This window comes from Kryptolebias marmoratus, linkage group LG10 (assembly GCF_001649575.2).
Source record: "Kryptolebias marmoratus isolate JLee-2015 linkage group LG10, ASM164957v2, whole genome shotgun sequence".
Classification (NCBI taxonomy): Eukaryota; Metazoa; Chordata; class Actinopteri; order Cyprinodontiformes; family Rivulidae; genus Kryptolebias; species Kryptolebias marmoratus.
This window is the reverse complement of record NC_051439.1, coordinates 22,718,638-22,731,043: the sequence shown is the minus strand read 5'-3', so window position 1 is coordinate 22,731,043 and position 12,406 is coordinate 22,718,638. Positions and strand designations below refer to the sequence as shown.

The 12,406-nt window shown below is 46.4% G+C and overlaps 2 protein-coding genes across 7 annotated transcripts in view; one reads left to right on the top strand and one right to left on the bottom strand.

Moving 5' to 3' along the window:
* Window positions 1-2,992, top strand: part of LOC108248711 (COP1-interactive protein 1-like) — a gene marked incomplete in the record, with an annotated part of 4,408 nt that extends 1,416 nt beyond the window's left edge. The window contains 14 exon segments of the mRNA XM_037977915.1: window positions 239-292; window positions 388-450; window positions 536-598; window positions 664-726; window positions 870-953; window positions 1,159-1,212; window positions 1,383-1,445; window positions 1,527-1,580; window positions 1,660-1,722; window positions 1,805-1,888; window positions 1,965-2,027; window positions 2,103-2,165; window positions 2,239-2,367; window positions 2,492-2,992. Of these exon segments, the coding sequence (XP_037833843.1) occupies window positions 239-292; window positions 388-450; window positions 536-598; window positions 664-726; window positions 870-953; window positions 1,159-1,212; window positions 1,383-1,445; window positions 1,527-1,580; window positions 1,660-1,722; window positions 1,805-1,888; window positions 1,965-2,027; window positions 2,103-2,165; window positions 2,239-2,367; window positions 2,492-2,772 (1,181 nt within the window).
* A 1,749-nt stretch (window positions 2,993-4,741) lies between these two features.
* mapkbp1 (mitogen-activated protein kinase binding protein 1) overlaps window positions 4,742-12,406 on the bottom strand; it is a 32,156-nt gene continuing 24,491 nt past the window's right edge. For 2 of the 6 annotated variants that reach the window (XM_017437675.3, XM_017437677.3), the window contains 14 exons: window positions 12,132-12,195; window positions 11,915-12,043; window positions 11,614-11,714; window positions 11,103-11,137; window positions 10,848-10,988; window positions 10,650-10,778; window positions 10,028-10,152; window positions 9,593-9,720; window positions 9,362-9,511; window positions 9,063-9,144; window positions 8,635-8,936; window positions 7,886-8,569; window positions 7,417-7,502; window positions 4,742-7,284 (listed from right to left, as the gene is read on the bottom strand). In XM_017437675.3, the coding sequence (XP_017293164.1) occupies window positions 7,063-7,284; window positions 7,417-7,502; window positions 7,886-8,569; window positions 8,635-8,936; window positions 9,063-9,144; window positions 9,362-9,511; window positions 9,593-9,720; window positions 10,028-10,152; window positions 10,650-10,778; window positions 10,848-10,988; window positions 11,103-11,137; window positions 11,614-11,714; window positions 11,915-12,043; window positions 12,132-12,195 (2,378 nt within the window). In that variant the 3' untranslated portion in view covers window positions 4,742-7,062. Of the gene's footprint in view, window positions 7,285-7,416; window positions 7,503-7,784; window positions 8,570-8,634; window positions 8,937-9,062; window positions 9,145-9,361; window positions 9,512-9,592; window positions 9,721-10,027; window positions 10,153-10,649; window positions 10,779-10,847; window positions 10,989-11,102; window positions 11,138-11,613; window positions 11,715-11,914; window positions 12,044-12,131; window positions 12,196-12,406 lie in introns of all 6 variants that reach the window. The other 4 variants (XM_025010961.2, XM_017437678.3, XM_017437676.3 and 1 more) reach the window with 4 other exon arrangements.

Genomic DNA, 12,406 nt, shown 5'->3' with positions numbered 1-12,406 from the left:
TGGTTGGATGGTTGGATGGATGGATGGACGGTTGGATGGTTGGTTGGATGACATCAGTGACGTGTCAACATTAATTTATCGATCATTAACCGACTGATTGTGTTTCTGAGGTGAGGAAAAGTTTGATGCAGCTGGAGGAGCTGAGAACAGCTGCAGGTCGCTCCCGTCAGTCACATGACCCGATTATTCAGCTCTGATGGCGCGCTCACTTCCTGTTTGTTTGTTTGACTTGAAACAGCTCGACTGGAGGAGACCAGGAGACAACAGGAGGAGCTGAGAACACACAACACAGGTGAGATCCACCTGAGGGAAGACCTCAACAATCATGTTCACGATAAATTAGACCGTTTAGGAAAGTTTAAAAGCAACGTCTGGTTTTCTGGTCAGAGCTGCTGAGCCGACTGAGAACCAGTGAGGAACACCTCGCAGACCTGAACACAGTAAACACAGGTAACACATGATGCTTCCAGAGCTTCTGTGAGTTAAACACCTTTAAAAGAAACAGTAAATCAGTAAAAGCAGGTTTGTTCAGCAGATGTGGAGGTCAGACTGAGATCCACAGAGTCACAGCTGGACCAGCTTCAGAACCGCAGTGCAGGTACTGTCATCAACTTATGAGTTCAATGAAAACATTAATTTAAACCTTTACAATTACATTTTCAGCTCTGGAGGTCAGACTGAGGGTCGGCGAGAAACAACTAGAAGAACAGAAAACTGAAAACTCAGGTGAACACATAATTGGACCACAGCTGCAGGTTCTGGTGAGGTAGGCCGCAGCTGCAGAGGTCAGGACCAAATGGACCATTGGACCATGTTGTGAAACATGTTGGTGTTTAGAAAATGAATAATAGTAAATAAAATGTTTTCAGTTTGTGAAACCGAGCTGTCAGCTGTGACTGCGAGGCTGAACCGGACTGAGGAGCAGCTGGAGGATCTGACAACACAAAGCTCAGGTGATTCCTCTGATATTTGGTGATTATAACACAACGTTTGCCTTGTTTATTTCTTAAAGGTTTGTTTTTCTCTGCGTGTTTTCAGTCAGAGCTGCTGAGCTGGTCTCAGTCTCAGACAGACTGACTGCAGCTGGAGGGAAAACGATGTTCCAACATCTGGATGTTCTCAGAATTCAAAGATGTTTAATGTTTGTGTCATTTTCAGATCAGCTGTCCTCGATGGAGTCCAGACTGACTGACGGACTCAACAGAAGCGCAGGTGAACCTCTGAACTTCTTACCCTTTAGGTCTCCAACAGGGAGGTGTGTTTATAAAAGTCTGAAAATGACTCAACACTTGGAGGATTTAGGCTGCTCAAGAAACACTCATTGATTTAGACGGGGGAGGAAATTCACATTTAAAGTCAGTAAAAGCAGGTTTGTTCAGCAGATGTGGAGGTCAGACTGAGATCCACAGAGTCACAGCTGGACCAGCTTCAGAACCACAGTGCAGGTACTGTCATCAACTTATGAGTTTCAGCTCAATAATGCTGGATAAAAACATTAATTTCAACCTTTATGATTACATATTTAGTTTTGGAGGTCAGACTGAGATCCACAGAGGCACAGCTGGAGACACACATGGCAGGTGCTCTCAGCAACATGAGTTTAGTTTCATTAATCCTGATTAAAGGCATTAAATTAAACTTTATGATTCAACGTTTTAGTTCTAGAGGACAGACTGAGAGTCACAGAGAAACAGCTTGAAGACCTGAAAACAGAGGGCTCAGGTAAAACCAGGAAGTTTGGTGATTTACTCGTGTTTTACTCGTTTAAATGTTGGTGTTGAGAAAAAAAGAAATGTGTTTTCAGTTTGTGAAACCGAGCTGTCAGCTGTGACTGCGAGGCTGAACCTGACTGAGGAGCAGCTGGAGGATCTGACAACACAAAACTCAGGTGACTTTAGTGATATTTAGTGATCATTCAAACATTTCTGCCTCGTTTGTTTCTTCTTTTATCTGCATGTTTTCAGTCAGAGCTGCTGAGCTGGTTTCAGTTTCAGACAGACTGACTGCAGCTCAGAGAAACACTGAAGGTAACTCAGAAACGTCCTGAAGACATGAAGTTCACAAACCATGAAGCCTGAAACGTCCATTTCATTTCTGATTAGAGCTGCAGGTCAGACTTGAAGTCAGGGAGGCTGCGATGACCAAGCTGCAGGCAGAGGACGGAGGTAAATTCATGCTTCATCATTCATGCGTCACTGAGGAGTCAGTGAGTCAAAACGTCCATGTTGGGTCTTTCAGATGAGCCTAAAGTGGGGTTTTCAGCCGGTCTGACTGATTCGGGGTCAGTCGGTCCTTTTGATGAAGAAACAACTCTGATTTTCTCCAAAACCATCACCAACATCGGCCAGGGCTACAACCAGTCTGCAGGTGGTGAAAACCGAACCAGTTCTGTTCCAAAGCGTCAATAATCACATTAATACACCTTTAAAACACCTTTTTCTCCTGGTGTCAGTTGACAGAAATGATAACTCTGCTGGTGTTGGTCCCTCAGGTGTCTTCACAGCTCCTGTCAGAGGACTTTACTTCTTCAGCTTCACGGCTGCAGATTACCTGAAGGGTTACATGGGTCTGCACCTGTACAGGAACGACCAGCCCGTCATCTTCAACCTGAACCTGAACGACCACGGAGGGTACGCCTCCACGTCCAACGCCGTGGTCCTGCAGCTGGACGGGGGAGACCAGGTCCGCCTCAGTCTGCCAGCCAGCTATCGGCTATACGATGACTCCAGGAACTTCAGCGTGTTTTCTGGCTTCCTGCTGTTCCCGCTCTGACAGTGACGGCCCCACGACCAGGGTGCACGTGGCGCTTCCTCCAAGTAATAAACTGACTTTGTCATCTCTCTGCCTGGAGTTTGTTTTTAGATAAATAGGCCTTATTATGAAATATGGTTGGATGAGAAACTTCCTGTGGTCATACTGAACCAATTGAATTATGAAGAATTATGAGAAACAATGATGTAAATATTACCTCTGCAGAAGACCTTTCCATTAAAGACCTGTAACAGTACTGTCCCTCGTCCTGTCCCGTTTCTGGGGTGGGTCTTACAGCTGATACAAGGTGCCCCTTGGACAGGTCAGCAGTCCGTCTCAGAGGTCCTCACACCTAGAGACAATGTACAGATGTCCAAGTAACCTGATGAGATAAATTAAAACAATCTCTTATATAATCAGGTCCAAAAACCACATCCATTTTTCCGTAGGTTGGTTGAGTTTTTCTGAATCCCTGAGCTGCTCCTCCATCTGTGCATGTTTATTCATGTCATATTTAGCTAAGTTTTAACAAAATATAACCAAAAACATTTTAAATACTCTCAAACTGTCCAAAGGACCCTGTCCCAGAGGTCCTGTGGTTCCTTCAGATGACAGAGAGAAGAGGCTTTAACCTTTGACCTTTAGCCTGCTAACTGAGGCCTGTAGAGTCTGAGATGGAGCTCATTGCACAGTCTGACCTTCGGGGTGAATTTACAACCACTCCTGCTATTGTCAGCTGTGTGCAGTGTTTTCATCTCAGACTCCAGGTCACTCTGGGCCAATCTGCCATGATGACAGGAGGCTAAGAAAAGGCTAAGAAAAGGGTACGAAGTGAACAAAATGGCAGATAGAAATGGAGTTGCACCTGTTGTAAAATCCACTCCAGCAAAGCCAGACGAAAAGAAAAAAACAAACAGTTTCACTCACCAAAACAAAATCCATCTCCTTCTGGATTGACGAAGTTTTATAATAGTTTTTAAATAGTTTATCCTTGTTTAAATAAAGGTTTTCCTGATAAACTGCTGATAAACTTCATGACTTCCGTGTCCTAACTGACAGCTAGCTTATCGACTGTTCTACCATCGCCAAATGTTCGGGTAATGAGCGGCTTTTTAAAATAAAGTTACTGTTTTTATTGAGCGGTAACTTTAATAAACCCACCAATAATAATTCTGTCACGATATCATATCCAACTGCTGCCTTTTCAGAGTAACTGAAGGTAGCGAACCTGCTAGCTTAGCTAGCTTTAGCCTTTAGCATACCTTAGCCCTGCCCCCCTGGCTACAACTCCAAATCTGATTGGTTGATGAAACTGTCCATCCTGCATTAATCTTATTGCATCATATTATTTTTATGTTCTTTTGTTTTTATTTTTGCACTTTTATTGCAATCTTTTGATTTGACCTTTAGGTTTTGAAACTTTTATAATTAAAAAAAACACATTAGACTTTATTTTAAACATTTTTCCCATATAAACACAATGAGATCAAATCAGTTTTTTAAAAATATTCTCTTTGCAACAAGCCTTTATTTTTGCTTTTAGCTCACTTTACTGGTTTTTAGCTTTTAGCTAGCATTTTGCTACTTATGGCTTTTACCCAACTTTTGCTAACTTAAAATTTTAGCTCGTGTTTGGCTTTATTTAGTTTTAACAACTAAGTTTGAGCTTTTTCAGCAGATTTGAAGTCATTCTTAACTCAGCATTTACAAAAATGCTGTTTCTCTAGTTTGTTACTCTGACCAGGGCCTTCTGAGACAAGTACAGGTTGAGTCAGAATAAATTCTGCCTAAAAATAGCAAACAAAAACATCTGAGTGGTTATTTTTTTTAAATTTCCCCAACACAGAACCAGTCTAACACAAGAAAAGGAAAACAGGAACAAGCTTGTTTTATTATAGACCAAAAAAAGCTATAATATATATCTTAAATAACTAAATTAAGTATTAACTCAGAGTTTTCAGATGGTTCACCAAGGGAAATAACTCAAATATCAGACAAAATGTGAAACTTTATTAAATGTGACAAAAACCATTCCAAGCAGAACTTTGACATCTCTGTGATCAAGTTTGTCAAATTTACCCCAATAAACCCCGTAGTGTCCAGGAAAAAGGTTATTAAAATGTGCATTAAGGCTCAAATTAAGACTTAAGAAAACACAACAGTCAGTTGATCAGTAGTGTAACAGCTCAACACAATAAATACAACATTTCTGTTGGATCATTTAAAAAAACAGCAGAAACCAGTCATGCTGAACATTTTAGATTCAAGTGGAAGAACATTAAAATCAAAAAACAAGTCAAGTTTGTTCACAAAGTCTCATATTGCCCTCGTTTGTTGAAAAAGTTTCTCTTTTTTTTGGGAACTAACCTCTACAGCAAGCAATAATCTGTAAGACCTTCAGTCTTAAGGTTCCTTCCAACAGTCAGCAGGAACGTTAGGAATCCATCCATCCATCTTCTCCAACTGTTAATCCGGCTCAGAGTAGCGGGGCGCTGGTACCAAACCCAGCAGTCCACCTCAAGAAATAATAATGGGGAAAACAATTCCAAACGTCCATGTTTCAGTCGCCGTAAATTGCTTTTTAAAAGTAGATCAGGAGGTAGTGTTCACAAATCAGAGTAAATTAGATTCCAGAAACACCGGACTCTTCTTTGCTTCCGATGTGCACCAAGGCCTGGACTCATCAATGGAGTGGGTCTTCTGTGGGCCCATTCACAAAGGGAGTGGTGCGCCTCAAACTGCGCTGCCAACCAAAGCGTCTCTCTGTGCTGACGCAGTCTGCCCACATTTCAATTTTATGCAGCATTTATTGCAGTGGTGTCCAGTCCTGGTCCTGGAGGACCTTCATCCTGCAGGTTTTAGATGTTTCTCTGCTCCTCAGCAGATCTTCAGGTTCTACAGAAGGCTGTTAATGACTCAGTCATTCAGTTCAGGTGAGTCAGAGCAGAGAAACACCTGAAACCTGCAGGATGGTGGTCCTCCAGGACCAGGACTGGGCACCACAGATTTAGAGGAAAAACTCACCCAGCATGAAAGTTGGCATAAGCTGTTTACGGTTTCCTCAGAGCCGGTGGCAACTAGGAGAAGAAACAGAGGAAGAGGAGAACCCTGCTGCACTGCTGCCCTCACAAAAAGAGGGCAGGCATGTCAGGAAAATAGAATTCACCCTCCGTTCCAGTGTCGAGCGTCAGACATTGTTGCATCTGAACAGATAAATTGTCAAAAAAGTCCACAAAATACAGCTTTTTCAATTTTACCTTTAGATTACAAACGCTTACGATTATAAAACGTTTCAACACAAAGTGCTTCGCATCCATTCACAAACTTCATTTAAAGTAAATATTTTGCAAGATAATTATCCCATGCAGCCATGCTGAGGGCGAGGGGCTTCTGGTCTGGTCTGATAAAAATCAGAAACCCACTTTTTATTTTATCGAGTGAAAAGACGTGACTGCAGCGATGAAGGTGGGATCTCACTGAGCTGCAGCATTCCACAGGCTGACTTTTGCTGGGGTGTGCTAAGCTCCGCCTCCTTTTGGGGAAAACAACCCCTCCATCTTACCTGGCAGGGAATGAAACTCTGAACTTCCCTTCAAATAAGGCTACACCGTTTCTTTGACGCTTTTAAGGACCTAAATATTATGTCAATCATCCACATGAAAATAAGACGTTATTTTCAAGAATTTGCTGCTGAAAATGAGGCCGCACGGCTCGCTGCTCGCACTCAGAATTTAATGAAACTGCAGCGGAAAATTTGCGTATTTTCTGGCAATTTTGAGTCTCCAACTAGTCTCAAAAATCGGATGCTAACTCGCCACAACCCAGTGAGATGCCACCTTTAGAAACACCCTCCCCGATGCAGGCGGATGTTCGTGCAGTTTTAAAGACATTTTTCTCTTTCTGTCACTTCTGTACCTGCTGTGTTTGTGACAGATTCTGCCGAGAGGACCGCAGTGTTCTGACATTTAAAAAGTGCAAAATGGCCCCACCTGCTGAACTGGATGGGCTTATAATCGGCATTGTTGGCCGTATGAATCCAACACGAATAGGTGCAAATGATTCAGAAAACTGGAGCAAAAAACCCAAACACTGTGAACTGTCAGTGACTCGGGGCCTGGAGGTGTAGGATAGTAGTGCAGGGTGAATGTATGAACTGATGAACAAGGCTTGAAGTGCAAAGTTTTTTGCACAAGAGTAGAAAAACACGCTGTAACTTCAGTCTGTTTCCCAACTCGTCAGACAAGAAAGACTAGAAGTGAAGGTAAACTCAGGACAGGTCTTAGGTGGAGACAGAGATGCTCCTGAGCAGCGTCAGGTCGTGTTGTTGATCCTCCTGTGGACCGCCTGCAGGAGGAGCAGAGAGTACTCCTCCAGCAGAGCCGCTGTCTTCACCTCCACCACTGCTCCCAGCATGCTCGGCGTGCCGAGCGGCAAAGAGTCCAGCTCTGTCCTCATGGCCTGGAAGGCCTCTGATAGGAGGAGAGACATCTGACACTGATGGGGGGCGGAGTCATCTACAGCGGAGCCACTCACCTGGAGGAAGAACATTCATGTTAACTTTTACTGCTGATCACACGCGGCTCTCAGCCTGCTGGAATAATTTATAATGATCATTTAAATGCTGTTCAGATCTTCTTTGGTTGAAGTTATTGAGCTGATCCTCACCATCCTGTAGAGGTGCGTCGCCCTCTTAAAGCAGCTCTGCAGCTCATCGGTCAGCGCCCTGCAGGACTCCAGGCTGATCAGCTGATCTGAACACAGAAACAACTCGTTAGGCTTCAGCGTTAAACTAAAAGGATCACAGTCAGAACATATTATTATACAAAAAGAGTCACAACCGTGTTTTATGTTTACAGTCATTAGGAGAAGAAAATCCACCGTCCTTTGGTTGTTGGATCATAATGAGACTGATCTGATCTTTACCAGGTTCTCTTAACGACACGGTGGAATCTGTTCTGTGTTTTTAACTGCAGTACGATCATGTGACGTGAGGGAGACAGCAGAAACAGGAAGACAGGAGTGACACGTCTCACCCATCGCAGAGAAGAGGAGGAGGAGGGGCGGAGCCAGAGAGATGACAGGATGAAGTGATGATGAAGAAGAAGAAGAGGAGGGGGAGGATGAAAGTCCAAACCTGGGTCGTCCATGTGGTCTGCACTGAAACCTGCAGGAGTCGGAGGCTCCTCCTCTGTCTGCAGGGGAGACGCAGGAGGAGACAGCGATGAAGAGGAGCTGGCAGGCTTGGAGGAAGGTGAGAAGGTGTCCAGGACAGGTTTGTTTGGGAGAGCTTGGCTGCTGTTAGGGACACGAGCCTGGAGGCCGCGAGGAGGAGCCGCCCGGTCACCATGGTTACCCACAGACAGAGACAAGAGGGGAGAGGATGAGACGACAACAGGGCCGACGGCGGCTTGGGGAGGTGTGGCCAGAGATGCGTTGGAGCGCACCACAGCGACACGAGGAGACGGCGCCTCCTTGACCTGAGAGGAGGAGGAGGAGGAGGAGGCTGGCCCTGATGATGTCACTGCAGCGTCCTCGGGTTCAGGGACATGGAGACCGTCACCGATGGAGACGGAGCGGGACATCTTGGCCATGGAGCTGGCAGTGGGACTCATGTAGGAGCGCTGCGCTGCCAAGGAGGACGACGAGGACTTCCTTGGCGTGAGAACAGAGTTCTCCTGCTGGGGGGATCGTGGAGAGGTGGGGCTGAGCTTCGCAGTGGGTGGAGCTGTGGATGGCGGCCATCTTGGAGAGGAAGGAAGGGTGGTGGGACGCTGAGGAGAGACCTCTCTGGACAGACGAGAACCTGAGGGGTCACCTGCTGGAGCGAATCAGGTGTTCAGCATCAGGTCTTGTTAGTTGGAGACGTGCGGTTCTGAATCTTACCTGTTTCAATCAGGCTCTGGACCGACTGAGCCTTCCGAAGTCCAGGGTTCAGCTGGGGGGAGGCAGCATGGACCACCAGATCTGGGTTCCTCCTGGGCTCCGCTGTAGGTTGGACTTTCTTCTTCGGTGGTGAGAGCTCCTTTCCCTCCAGCTGTGCCTGAGGTGAGGAGGTCTGGTCCGGGTCCGACGGCTCGCTCCGTTTCTCATCCATCAGAGGCCGGACCTCCGAGACCGGGGGCCGGCCTTTCACCTCCCCCGCACCGACCTCGTTGGTCCACGCCAGCAGAGGAAACCCAGTCCGGCTGAGGAGGAAGGACGAGTACATTTACTACGCTGCTTCTGTCCAGAGCTGAACCAGAACCAGGAGGTCCGAACGACCACTGAGACACTCGAACCCGTGCTGTTTCATCTGAGAATCAGTGTTTTACCTTCCAGACGAGTTCTGGGACAGGAACCTGGAGGAGATGCTGAGACTCTCACTGGAGCTGTGAGACGTTCTGCTCGGACCTCCTGTCAACAGAAACATTTCAAACCTGCTGGGATCCATTCAGCATCATCTGGGACGCTTTTATTGCAACTGGTTACTGTGTTTTCCTATCTTTATCTCTAAATCCAACATTTATTTCTGCTTCCTGACAATAAAACTAGTCCTGAGAACATTTGGCTCATTTATCTGCTCGTTATGAACTAAATCAGCAGGAAGTTAACGAGCTCTGTGTCAGCAGACCTGAGGCAGACAGGTCAGCCGATGTGACAAAGTTCTCCTTCAGGAAAGCCTCAGGAACAACCTCCTTCACCTCCCCGCCTTTTTGTCCCTCCTCCTCCTCCTCCTCCAGCTCAGAGGAGGTTCCGTCCACACAGAGAGTGGACTCCGTGTCTGATGGACACATGAAACAAAAGACGAAGGTCAAACTTGTCATGAACACATCAGAAATAATGGAATGGTTCTGTGTCTCACCGTCTCCTGCGGGTCTTTCTGGGCTGGACAGCGCAGAGTTGAACCCCAGAGAGCAGCCGCTGTCGGGACTCGGTTTGTCCTGCTGTCCAGGTGCAGCAGAAGAACACGCCTCCTTCACCTGGAACTCACTGACAGGAAGGTGGACAGGTTCTTAAAACGTCTGAGCGGCTGGTGGAAAGTTTCAGGCTTTCAGAGCTGCTGAGTTCAGGTGAAAAAGGTGGAAATGTTTGACTCAAAGCCAGCAGTCTGTTTTGTGCAGCGTTGTTTAAACTGGATCCTATTACTGCCTTCGAGGTGACTGGGAAATAAAAGTATCTCTGTTGCTGTTGCAGTAAAATGATTGTTGGGATGAATCTCCCTGCTGTCGTTTCAGTGCAGCCTCAGCTGTGCGTGTGAAACGTGTCGCAGCACGTCTTGCTGTGAGGACGGTAATACCTGCCCGCCAGGCTCAGTCTGTCCTCCCATTTGTCCGGAAACAGGACGGGATCGTCTCTGTTCAGGGTCTGAGTGGACAGCTGGATGAAGTCTGGCCTCTGGCTGCTCTTTGCTTCTTCGTCTGCCTGCGAGAACAGAAACAGGAACCACCATCAGGATGGTTTTCCATCCTAACGCCTCCGAGCAGCGAGCCTGAAGCGTCTGAAACAACCAGCAGACGTTACAACTCTTTATACTTCAGAACCTCCTGTTTCAGATCTATGCTGGGATGCAGATCATCTCTCCGTCACAAACCCACCCGCCTGTGCTTTTCAGATATCAGATATCAAAGATGAGCAACCAAAACCTGTAAAAGTGGGATTTGACAAACTGACGTGGAGCCGTCCTGCTCGAGTTCAGGATTAACTGAGATCCTCCGTGAGCTGATTACCAACGGGCAGATCTCAGATCAGCTCGTATCGACCCGTCCCAATCAGCCCATCTGAAAACAGCTTCAATCTATTTCTGAAACTGCAAGACACTAACTGCTCAGTATTTTTCCACAGAAGCTCTTTTTAAAACGTCTGAAGCATCTTTTGAATTCGATCCAGACGTGTCTGTTTGTTAAGTGTTGCCATCTTACCCACGCAGAGGAGACCTGCAGGCTGATGGTGCTCTGCAGCTTCTCATTGGTCCCGTGGATCAGCGGCTCCACGCGCTGACTCCGCCTCCTCAGGCTGCAGGTGTCATTAGGGTGGGGCCACACCTTCAGCTGCGGCGCAGATCAGCCATCAGCTCACGTTTAAAAAGGATCCTGACTTTAAAAGGCGTCAGACGGTACCTCCTCCAGGTTCTCCTGCGGGTCCAGGCTGTAGGAGCCGAGCAGCCTCAGGTCCAGCATGGAGTTCACCGTCAGGACGCCGTCGGCGCTGGCTGTCCTCCGAGACCAGCGGCGGCGAGGGAGTCGAGCCGCAGACGAGTCCTGCAGACCCGTCAAAACACCGAACGTTAATCTGCCTTTTTTATAGTTCCAGTCTGACATCCTGAGAGCAGCTTATTCAGAAAATGAGCAAGTTTTTAAAAAAACAACACTTACCTTCCTGCTGTCTCTGCTGTAAACATCATCAGACACTTTAAAAGGAAACAAACAGTTTATTAAACCAGAGAAACGTTAAGATGCAGAATCAACGCTGAGGGACTGAAGAAGCTGCTGAAGGTAAAAGAAGCCGAACATCAGCTAAAAACTAAAAGTAGCAAAAGGCTAATTAAAGGTTCAAAAGTAGTAAAAAGCAAAGTAAAACCTATATTAAAGTAGCAAAAGGCTAGAAACTGAAAATAGTGGCTAAAAGTAGCTTAAGAAGATAAAAATAAAGCTAATTTCCTGAAGCAGGTTTCAAAGACAACAGTTGTTGAAGGAACTGAAGATCTTAATGTATTTCTGAGGGAAAATGTTTGTAAATTATGTTAAATATTTACAAAAAGCAGAAATCCCAGCAGCCGACTCCTGAACGAGCCGAACGTTTTGATTTAAGAATGGCTAAAAGAGCCCAAAGTCAGACTGAAAGTTTCCTTTTGTTTAATTAGACGATCAATTAGAGACAACTGACCGGCGTCCTCCTCTGGACTTCCTGTCGTCGCCCCGCCCTCCTCTTCCTCTGCGTCGGTGTCAGATGACAGGTTGATGACATCAGCGGAGAAAGTCTCGCCGCTGCTCAGACACAACAATAAACAACAACAGTTTAAATAACGACGCGGTGGTCAGGACTTGTTTAGATTCTATAAATACGACAGTTTGTTCCTGAAAACAGTCCCAATAATTATTAGCAATAATAAATAAACCCGTCTGAAGCGAGCCTGAAGTGATGCTTCATTTGTCCTTTTTTTGTCGTGACGTCAAAAGTCCCGTACCTCGTCTTCACGGCGCCCTGATGAGGTGCATTCTGGGAGTTTGGGACGCAGCTGGGGGGTTGGAGATCCGCGAGTCGCTGCTTCATCCTGATGGTCAGCTCTGGATTCAGACGCCACACAAACATGCAGCTGGACACACACACACACACACACACAGGGTTTGCTGGGACGAAGAGGCAGGGAGAAGCTGGACAGGTGTTGGACCTGTGAGACGTACCTGTCCGCTGAGACGGTGATCAGGTGTCTGCAGTCGCTGCTGAACTTTAGACCCGTTACGATCTCTGAAACACAAACAGGAAGCAGGTTCTGCGGAGGGAAGGAATGCATGTCGCCCGCCGATTTACAGACACAAAGACATGCAGACACAAAGACACGCAGACATGAAGACACGCAGACACGTAGACACAAAGACATGCAGACACAAAGACACGCAGACATGAAGACACGCAGACACGTAGACACAAAGACATGCAGACACAAAGACACGCAGAC